The 11,342-nt window shown below is 40.0% G+C and overlaps 1 protein-coding gene across 4 annotated transcripts in view; it reads left to right on the top strand.

The window, feature by feature from the left end:
- Positions 1–11,342, top strand: part of PLCB1 (phospholipase C beta 1) — a 592,180-nt gene that overhangs the window by 343,196 nt on the left and 237,642 nt on the right. For 3 of the 4 annotated variants that reach the window (XM_044454160.1, XM_044454161.1, XM_044454163.1), the window contains exon 4: positions 2,435–2,575. In XM_044454160.1, the coding sequence (XP_044310095.1) occupies positions 2,435–2,575 (141 nt within the window). Of the gene's footprint in view, positions 1–2,434; positions 2,576–8,306; positions 8,319–11,342 lie in introns of those variants that run through there. The other variant, XM_044454162.1, reaches the window with a different exon arrangement.

Below are 11,342 nucleotides of genomic sequence, written 5' to 3'. Positions count from 1 at the left end.
CTAAAATGTTTATTGTGAAAGAGGAAATCAGTGGAACAACACAAAATTTTACAACATTGTCAGCAATCAGGAAAACACGAAACAAATGCTATTTGGGCAGCTTCATAATCTGTGAATATGGCAATTAAGTAACAAACCAAAGCAAACTTTGCAAAGTATCTTAGACTTACAGTTGCTTAAATTCATTTGTCTTTGATGGGACAGTTTTTCCATACAAAATGTAGCCTATCTTTTATATAGCCAATGAGAGGAATCAGTGTTATACTAATCTCCTTCATAGCATGCTATACACTGGCTGAGAGATTGTTGCAGTTAAACAAAATTCACATCTCTTACATTCATGGGCAGCCAAACATCTTTTTTTCTTTTCTTTTTTTAGCAGAAGTACCACTTAATCCAGTAGATTTGAGTAACCCAGAATTTAATTAATTCTTTCCCAAACTAAAATTTCAGAAGTCCCATACTTTTTCCACATTTCTGTTATAATTTTAAAATCTTAGGCATGACAAAATTGTGTTACGTTTCTAAGCCAGTAGTTGTGAGATCCAGGATAGTATAATGGTTGTAGTGTTGCACTGGGACTTGGGAGATCAGACATGAATCTTGCTGGGTGGCTTTCGGCCAATCACTGCCTTTCCAATGAATCTACCTCACAGGATTGTTGTGAGGATAAACTAAGTTGAGGACCATGTAAGCTGCTTTGAGCTTCTTGCAAGCGGAAGAAAGCTGTGGTATAAATGTAGTAATGAAATAAATTGTAAATAATCTTTGAGATAAAAAGGTTAAAGCAACATACCCCACTATTGCAGGGCAGGACCAGATATCTGTCGACCTCCCTGATTAAGCAATGCAGTTTAATTCAACCTTGCCCAGCCTGGTGTCCTGAAAGGTGTTGGCTCTCGGCTCATGTTGCCTTCAGTCAGGCTGGCCAGCGGCCATGGCTGTAAAAACGTGCTCTAATCTGTAGTGCCTCAAGCAGAAAGGAGGTCTAACAGAAGCTGCCTTGTGGCAAACAGTCCAAGCATCTATAGTTGAAAATGACTAGCTTGTTAGGGTAAGAAGCAATATTCAAATATCCCGGCAGATGTAAATATTTACTCAGGCAGTGCACACATTTTGAACAAGTAGTCAAAAATATGCTGTGCAGGCAGGCGCTCAAGGAGTATGTGGGAAGGCAAAATGATGGCAACTATCTTCAGCAAGATGTGCTAAGGAAAGGCTTTCTGAAATTACCAGACCAAGAAACTGTAAGGAAAGTTCATTTTACAGGCATCTAAAAATCTCTGCTAGTGGTTCAGCATGGCTCTGGATGGAGGAGGATTCTGTTAATTACCAGTCAAAAGGCATTGTGAACTTGTCTGTCTTGCCTTCCTAAATGGATTTTCTGTGGGAAGGAAAAAAAGATGGAAGAAGCCACAGAAAGCACAGGGTTAGGGTTAGAGGCAGGGTGCCTGGACAGTAAAGCCCTCTTCTAGAGGCACTCATATAGTATCAAAGCTGTCCCTCAAACTTCACATAAGCCCTTTTCTGGCGTTCACACATGAAGGCTTAAAGTGTGTGTTGGGATGGGACCTGTGCATCATGGCCACACTCCCCAGGTGCTTTGGACCCACCCTGATCAGTTCGATTCTGCCAGGCTGAACCAGCAAGGTCTGAACAGGAGTTCTACACACTTTAAGCCCTCATACGTTCAGGCAAGTGCTGGAACAGGGCTGTTGTTACCATGTCTTGAAACCTGAGCAGTGTTTTTCAGATTTCCTAATAAGACCTTTACAAAACAGGGAATGTAATTTAGAGGAAAAGACTGAGCTGTGTAAATGAAAACTGTATATGTGGTAAATATAAATGGTTACATGCTAGAATTAATTCAGTTCCATTTTGTTTTTAATTTGCAAAGTACACAGGAGAGTGGAGGAAGTAATAAAATGTGAACATGTGAGTGGGTGTGATATAGTAAAATTAACCCTGAATACAGGCTTCGAGATGGAAAGAAAAGCATCTTCAAAAACTTGTGTCAGGTTTTTTGCAGTTCCCTCAGCTTGAAATTGTCTACCTGACATTATTCAAAAAGTTGGGTGGAGGGAACAAGTGGCCATTGTAGGGGTGGAGGAAGAAAGATACTTTTCTTCTGTGATTTTCCTTATGAGAGCATTTGCATGGATTTCATCAATGTTTCTTCAACTTTGAGAACATTTGTTTCACTTTAGAAGAGGTTAAATCTGAGAATATCAATGTGTTTACAACTGTATGGAAGTAAAATGAGGGAGCAAACTAGGGCGGAATTGTTTTGAGCAGTACAGAATGGCTTTGACCAGAAAACCATTCTGCAGAAACGCTTAGCAGACTGGTTAAAACACTTAGCTTGTTCCCCAGGCATTAAACGGTTTTTCAGAAGAACAGACACTGTAGTGACCTTCAGTATTTTTCCTTACAGGATCCAAAGCTCCGTGAACATCTGGATGGAGGGAATGCAGGAGGACGACTAGAAAACCGAATGCTTACTATCGTGTATGGCCCTGATCTGGTTAATATATCATACTTGAACTTAGTAGCAGCTCAGGAAGATATTGCAAAGGTATGACAACCCAAAGTTATCATGCTTAAATTGGTAAAGGATCCTTGCATTCGGGCCTGCTGCCAGGAACTGCGGGGCGCACGAATAAGACTGATGAGGCTGGTGGACTTCAGAAATGTGGTGCCAGTACAACCTGAACCCTGGTGCTGACAGCTCCCTTTCTGAATGCAAGTTGTATCAAGCATTGTGTTGCCTTCCAAATTATTTCCATAGGATTCACTAGGCATCCTGTAAAAAGCCATATTTCATGCATTTTATTACGAAATGGGTTTTCTGGTTCTGATTCCAAGGAAGTGATTGTGTCTTTAGGCACACTGTAGCCTGAGCTTTTTAAATAATGGGACACATTTCAGAGCTGCATTAAGTTGTATATGACCATTTGCTTTTGATCTATGAAAAGGAATCTTAAGCAAAGTGGCTATAGCAGCACCCACATTTCTCATGGCTCAGAATTTTCCACTTTATCTGCAATAGTTATCAGCATATGTTTTAGTGAATGTGTATATGTAAACCAATTCTCAGTGGTGAACAGCTGTGAGGTTTCATGTCTTGTATTCCCCATTTTGAGGTAGGAAAGAAATTTTCAGTTTCCTAGTGATTTACATCTTGGTCTGCATGTGGACCACAAATCAAGTTTTGTAGTTCATCAGGAACTGCCATCACTATTTAAATACTCCAGTGAGTGAGGTCTGAGCAGGTGTGTAAGTGTGCACATTTTCAAAAGTTTTGTAAATCATCTTAGAAGAGTTTTTATCTGCAAGGGTGAGGTCTGAATTCAGTAAAAGGTAATAAGTACACATACCTAATTGGTTTGAATGGAAATTGAATCAGCCTGGAGGCTGCAGCTTTGCATTCTGCCCTTGCCCATATTTCTATAGACCAACCTTCCCCAACTGGGTGCCTTGCAGAATTTTTGATCAGAAAGCAAATTTTTGCTTCAGAAAACGATGCCAGAATGAGACAGGGAGGAATGTCTTGACTCACTTTTGGCTCTGCCCAGTGCTGGCATGTCGCACTCAACAAATTGCTGGGGAAGGAAAGTAGCTCTGAACAGGCAAAGCTGCCCTTTCCTTTCCTTCTACTGTGTAAAGCTCCTAATGAAATAAGGTGAAGTGTAACTGAAAATTCAGGGATGTGTTTAGTGGGAGGCAGCCAAGAAAGCCTGGGATTAGAATGCCACTGGTCACTCCTTTACTTAAAGTGGGAAATTAAAAGCTGGCTAATAACTATCAAGGGTTGTCATAGCCTACGAAGACTCCTTGAATAAAGGGCTTAGCATTATGGTAATAGTCGTAATCCAGATGTGTTAAACAACAGCTTCCATCATGCTCAGCCAGCATGGCGAATGGCCTTCTGAAGGAAGGCATGTTTGGGAAGATGGACTCAGAAGAATGATGATGCAGACTAGCAAGAACTGGGAAAGAGATTGCTGCTGTAATTCAAAATATCTGCATACAGCCACTTGCATACTGTGTAAGAGTATAATCAAGAATGTATCAATTTTATTCTGGCAACAAAGAGCACTTTAAAAGATGTGAAGCCCTTGGGATGCATAATGAATATCCTGCCTCTTCTTGTCGTTACATGCCAATGTATAAGTTGTCTCCAATTTATGAGAGTCCTATGAATGAATGTACTCCAGATGTCCCATCTTTTGAAACTCAAGGCTCAGTTTCCTCAGATTTTGTGGAATCAAGTCTTCTCCAAGTGCCTTCTTTGACTGGTGGCTCAGCTGTGCCCCGATCTAGGCAAAGATAGCTCACTGTCACTAATCTGTGCTGTAGTCATCTCTAAACTAGATTACTGCAATATACTTTATGTGGGGCTGCCAGTGAAGACTGTTCAGAAGCTGCAGCTTGTGGAAACTGCAGCAGCCAGATAAATAACGGGGGCAGATGGTTGAAGTGTATAACACCAATTTCTACTGTTTTACCTTGGCTGCCTTCACACTGCCAAATCAAGGTGCTAGTTTTAATCAATAAAGCCCTGCACAGCTTGGGACACAATACCTGATGGAACTCCTGCCTTGCCTGCCAAATCTGGGGCTGAGCCCTGATTGCAAACTCCAATGGAGGCTCAGTTGGTGGTAACAAGGAGAAGCCCCCTTCCAGTGGTGGCCTCCCAGTTATTGAATGAGCTTCCCACTCAGGTCCACCTGGTGCCAACCTGGATATCTTTTTGGCATCAGGTTAAGACTGCCCTCTACTGCAGGGCCTTGAATTAGTTTACTGGGGCTTCGCTAGCTGCTGAAACAGGTTGCAAGATTTACACTGTTTAAGCTATTATAATTTTTCAAATTTGGTTTTAAATGTTTGTATGGTAACTTTTTCATGATGTTTTAATTGTTCTTGTACTCTGTACTGCATTTTATGTGCTGTTGTACATCGCTTATAGAACTTTGGCTATTGACCAGTATATAAAATAAAAAAGTCATCTCTTCCTTTTCCTCTTCTGACTTTGACTTCCCTTAGCATTACTGACTTGTTCAGTAAGGCTTGTCTTCTCATGATGTGCTTGAAGTCCAACTTCAATTTTGTCCTTTTTCCTTTCAGGAAAAGTTACGGTTTAATTTGATCTAGGACCCACTTGTTCATCTTTCTGTCTGTCCAGGGTATTTGCACACCAACACTGTGTTTGGAATGCATCAGTTTTCTTCCTGTCAGATTCCTTCACTGTCCAGCTTTCATATGTACTGATAGGAATATAGTAGTTTGGATGATCTTGGCCTTGGCCTCCAGTGAAATGTTCTACCACTTGATAATCTTTTCTAGTTCCTTCATTACTACTCTTTCAAATATCAGTGTTCTAATTTCTTGGCCACAGTATCCATTTGAACTGATAATACAGCCAAAGTATGCAAAACTGATCACAATTTCAATTTCTTCATTGTTGACAATAACAGTACATAATTCTTTGTTGTCATGATTTTTATTTTCTAAATTTTCAACAGCAGTCCTGCTCTTGCAATGTCTTCTTTCACTTTCATCAGGAGTAGTTTCAGTTCATTGCTGCTTTCTGCCTGTAATATGGTATCATCTACACATCTTAAATTATTGGTATATCTTCCACCAATTTTAGCTGGAATCCAGGGAAAACATTAGCACTCTTATAAGAAAATAATTTGTTTCAACAGCTTTGAGTATCATTTGCTTGCATGAGAAATTAGTGCAATGGTCCTAGAACTGCATGCATCTCACACACACACTCACACAAATGTATATTGAACAATTCTAATCTGTTGGCCATTGTTTTGTTTTCCATATTTATTTTCATATTCCTACACATTAATTGTGTAAATTTTGAATTTTGTGAGCTATCTTGAGCTCCAGTCACTTGGAACAGGTGTAGTAGTAGTTAGTAGTAATCCTGTTAGCACATGGACCAATTCAGTTTCTGCAAGTTGGAACAGTTCGATAGGTACCATATCTACTTCAGATGCTTTATTCCTTCTAAGTGCTTTCAGTGTTGCATTCACTTCACTTTCCAATATCACTTTCTAATACTGCACTTTCTTCTTCCTAGGAGTTGGTCATCTTTCTACCAGTTCTATATAGTTCTTCCATATATTGTTCCCACCTGTTCTTTATTTTATCCTGGGGAGATAGTATGTTCCCCTGTTGGTCTTTTGGCATTTTTGATCTACGTTTGAATGGCCTTTTAATTTCTTGAATCTTCTGGAAGAGGTCGCTTGTTTTTCAGTTTTGTTGTCCTCTTTCTTTGCACTGGCCATTTTCATAGTTCTTTTTGTCTCTATATGATAGTTGCTGAAAAGTTGCATTCAAGATTCAGAACCCGTTTCTGTCACCTTTTGCTTTTGCTTCTCACCTTCCTTAACAATTGATAGTGTTTCTTTTGTCAAGGCTGTTTCAAGGCTGTTTCTTTTTTCCTACAAGGTTTTGTTTTGTTTTGTTTTGTTTGCATTCTTCCCTAATAAAGTATCTGCTTTCAGTTTGCAGTTCTGGCTCATGGTCACTTGAGTAATACAAATCTGTTCTTTATATAGACTTTAAATTCCTCAGGAATGTTATTAAAGTTGTCTTTTAAGCACTATTCTTTTATTACTGATCTTTTTCAGTGTTACTCTGATTTTGATACTAAGAACTACCACAATCTGTTCCTTGTCTTGATTTGGCAGTCAGAATATAACTTCTCCATCTTCTTCTTCCAATTTCATAGTCTATTTGATTTCTGTATTGGCCATCTGATGAAGTCAATGTGTTCAGTCATCTGATCTGCTGCTAGCATTACATATTTGCAATAAATGGACTGTTGGCTTCACAGAATTCTATGGGTGGTTTTTCTGCTTCATTTCTGACCCCTTGGTCAAATTCTCCTGCAACATTCTGCTTCAGTTCCTACCTTTGCATTCCATTTACCTATACTATGCTATCATTATGCTTTATTTTAATGTGTTATCAATTTCCTTTTGAATGTTTGCATGAACATTTTCAGTGTCCTTTTCTTCGGCGTCTATTGCTGGGGCATAGGCTTGGTTGCATATCAACATGGTTATGTTGATGGGTTTTCTGAGAATTCTGATTGCTGTACTGATTCTTTCAGACTTCTGATTAGAGCCCCTGACTTCCTATGCTACATTGTGCCTCATTATTACAGCTACTCTGTTTGTTGTGAAGGTGTCATTTCCTGAGTAAAGCACCTTGTGTTTGCCTGACTGAAGATTAGTTAGTTCCAAATGCACATCTTTCTCAAAAGACACACCTCTTCCAAATTTCACAACTTTCTCAAAATGTGCACATTTTAAATCACCCACACTTTGGTACCTATTGTGGAAATCTGTGCCATTTGGAACATTTGGGTACTGCTTACACAACTTTCCTGCTTGGGTGTGATGTGTTACATTCCTCTGTTCTAGGTAGCATTTGTACATTTCCATCTGTACGTGGAAATTAGTACATGCAAGCTATATGCAAATCTGTACCCTCTTGCTTGGCAATGTTCCAGCATCAGCCCTACTTTTTAGACATGGCATTGGGTGATAGCTGTGACAGTGCCAGGTGATTGTACTGTGGTGCACAGTCAGGGGAGGAGATAAATATTGCAGAGTTTTGCTGATTTACTTCGTGTATCTGAACTGTTTAATTTCTAGTCGTAGATTAAAACCTGCTTTAAAATTAGCTGGGTGGTAAATTGGACATTCATCCATGCCATGGTGAGTGAGCAGCTTGCTGGCCTTGCCTGCACTATAGTGCCATTTAATTCCCCTTACACACGTCCACCCCATATAAACAGAGAAATGTGAGAGGCCTGAGAAGTAAGATTTGCTTCTTAGGGCAGCTTAACTGGCAGCTGGATGTCTTGCAACTGGCCAACTCACTTGGCTGTTAGACTGTGTTCAAAATTGGGCTTAAAATGCTATATTGTGTCAGTGATGTGACTTGGACTCAACTCAGGAGCAATGAGCAAGTGATGTGGCTAGAGATTTCTGTGGTGGGAGGGAGTGACAAGGGGCGGGATGGGAGCAGGGGCAGGGGGAGACTTGAGAAGAAACTTGAGATTTGACATGAAAATTTCTTGCAATGACTTGAGACTTGACTTGGACTTGGAAGTAAAGACTGGAGACTTGGCTCGAGACGTGGAGTAAAGAACTTGAACACATGACTGCTATATTGTTCCTGTTAAGAATAGTTAGGTGGTTCTGTAGTTGTAATAAGCTAGTATAGTTAGTCTAAATGCCATCGCAAATAATGAGGCTTGCACAGTTTAAAGATCATTTTGAGAAAAAGTTGTGAAAGCCATTATTTCATTGTGGTTTGCTTCTGGAGACCAGGCTGTTAATAATTCAGAATGTACTCGATTCCTGAGAATTTCACTGGCCATTCTATTAAGAGTATTCCCTTCACTTCCTGGACTTGAAGTAAAATTAATGAGGTGCTAAGCCTTGAAGTGATGACCTTTTATAGAAGCAAACAACCAAAAAAAAAAGTTTTGAGAATTGAAATAGTAATTTTAGCACAACATTCTGGTGAATTGGAATGTACAGTTTTACTGTTTGTAAAGGTTGCCCATTTGCAGCTTTAAGGTTGCCTTAGGTGATTGATCAGCATACTCTTAAATTGGTAATTAGAGTATAATGAGCAGTGATTCTGCAGGCAGAGCTAATTTTTGTAATGTCTCAGGCCAGGTTTGGAAAAAAGGAGAGCTTTAGTCACCAGTTGCCACTTTGCCAATTTATCTTGTGTTTGTGTTTCTACAGGAAACCTTGAAGCATGAACACAATGGTTCTGGGTTCTGAAACACACCTTATGATAAACTACATAGAATAGTCTTTCATATAAATCAAGAAATTAATAGCACCTACTGTGTAAATCAAGATGGGTTAAAACATTCTCTCTCTCTCTCTCTCTCTCTCTCTCTCTCTCTCTCTCTCTCTTTCTCTCTCTCTCACGCCCACACACAATAACATACACAATATATAATTTCACTACAAGGAGGTATTTATGTGTACCTTAAGGGCTTTATATCATTTAATGTCTCTTCATTTATGAAGATAATTGGGCTTTATCCAAGGGGAAGATCTGTCAGTCAGTCAGTAGTCATTTGCCCAAAAATAAATAAATAAAAGCAAACAAACCAATAAGCAAACACAGTATGCTATTTTGGTTATTGGTCATCATTCCTTTATGTCAGCCTTCTTAGCTACTGATCATAATACTGGAGATGATGCAGACTCGAACATATCTGGACTACTACTACTCTTACTGTAATGCCAAGACCTTTTGAAAGAAGACTTCTTTGGTCCCTGTTGCCCTTGAACATTATTTCCTAGTTTCCAATCTCCCGTTTTGAGTAAGGCCTTGGAGTGGCTGGTGATGCTTTAGCTCTAAGCTTTCATGGGTGATACTGATTATTTGGAATGTTTTATATAGCAGCAATCTGGAGACTGTTTGATTCTGGGCCCAGTTGAGGATGCTGGTTCTTATATGTAAAGTCTTCAGTGGCCTACTTTCTTGAATTTTCTCCTTGGAAAGGCTACAGTGGTTCCTGGTGAGGATAAAAATTTCTCCTGGGCATTTAATGGTTAATGACACACTTTGCTTTTATTGTTGCACTCTGGTTTTATTCTCATGAGGGATATGTTGTCTTGGTTCTTTCTCTTTATTGTAGTTTGATGTATTTTTATTATTTGAAACATTTTTTTTATTTGTACGTTGCCTTGAGTGCTCATTGAGCAGTGGGAGGGTGGAATCATAATTTTGCTTAACTAATAATAATGTTGTTTGAACATTGTGGAAAGAAGTCATGAGGAAGTGAAAATGTACGATTGATTCAAAATCATCTTTTTTATTTGACTATAAAGAAGCATTTTGCTCAAAACTAAATTTCCAAATCAAACACCAGAAATCATGTAAAGAAGAGTTCACACTTGACATTCCATTTACCTTTTAGTAGTGTTCCCAGAGGTGGCCCAGATGTCATCTTTGCTTACATGTATATATTCTTTCAACTGTCAGCAAGTTTGATGTAATGGCACAGAACGTGGCCATTTGCCCACGTGACACTGGCTAAAAGCATGAAAGGGCACACTGTCGAAATGAGTACACCTTTAGGAAGCCCTTCTTGGTGTGTGGGGCTGGGAAATTCCATATGGACTCCACCATGGAAGATGCACTGTAGCAACACTGCAGAAGGTGGTCTGAATTTAGGTGGAAGGAAACGGAGGAGGCAGGTGGAAGCAGCAGGCATGGCTGGATGAGTGCTATTCAGCATGCAGAAGTGTGTTGCTTGAGTCTTACACAGAAGGCTTGAGAAACACACAGAGTTGCTCTCCTAGTGCTGGGAAATGTGGTTGTAGTTGAACAAGAACTGTGAAAGCTTCAAGATGGTGTCTATGTGTCTCATGGTTATTTATTACAATCTTAACTAATAATGGAGTTAGGAACTTGAAATGGAGACTTCCCATCTCCTCTGTCAGTGTCTGGGGGATCTCTATCATAAACGGGTGCATCATAAGTTCTGTTTAGGATATCAAACCACTGGACTGCCCACACCATACCATGTGTTCTGCCTGGCAGGAGGCCTCCAAGGTCTTCAAGTGGAGCCTTCCTCAGCCTTGCTGTTTGAGATCCTTGTAAAGGGAGTTGCTGGGCACTGAGCATGAGGCCTTCTGGATGCAAAGCTTCAGCTCTGCCACCAAGGTATGGCCCCTCCCTTTCCCTCCCACTGAAAACAATATGGGGGAGAAATGTCTTCACACAGTCAGTTTCAATTTCAGTGAAGTGCCTGGGAGGACACAGTCTGCTTAGGTGCTGTCTTTTCCCATGAAAAGAAGCTCTCATCTCTTATATCGAGACAAATGTCTTCTGAGATGCAGTGTGATACACATTGCAGATGAGAGAAATGTGTTCATTAAGCAGCAGATCTCAAAATCTAGTACTTCACCAGGGCATTGATTAGCTATATAATTTGCTGCTAATGTTAATGGGAATGGCACAATGTAATTCCGGGTATATGAAAATGGCTCCAAAGTAGAGAAAGCATTGAACAAAGAGCTTCCTTTGCTGCATGGAAACCCAACTGGTTTATTCTCAGCTATATTTGTTTATTGTGTGTGTCTGAATGAGCATGTGTATTCAGTGCTCAGAAAGCCTGCCATTTTAAGACCCAAGTTAAAGCTATCTCGTGTGGATTCATACTCCACAGAGCCCAAAATTGGAAGCTAAGGTTTCAGCCTTAACTGTGGTGCCCTGTGATCAGTAAACACAATGCCATAAATTGTGCTTGCTCACACTTACCCTCTGGGCACCCA

The sequence above is a fragment of the Varanus komodoensis genome, unplaced genomic scaffold (genome assembly GCF_004798865.1).
Source record: "Varanus komodoensis strain SLA01 unplaced genomic scaffold, ASM479886v1 scaffold7_3, whole genome shotgun sequence".
In the NCBI taxonomy this organism is placed as follows: Eukaryota; Metazoa; Chordata; class Lepidosauria; order Squamata; family Varanidae; genus Varanus; species Varanus komodoensis.
Note: the sequence above shows the minus strand (reverse complement) of the source record. Positions and strands in the feature narration are given on the sequence as shown.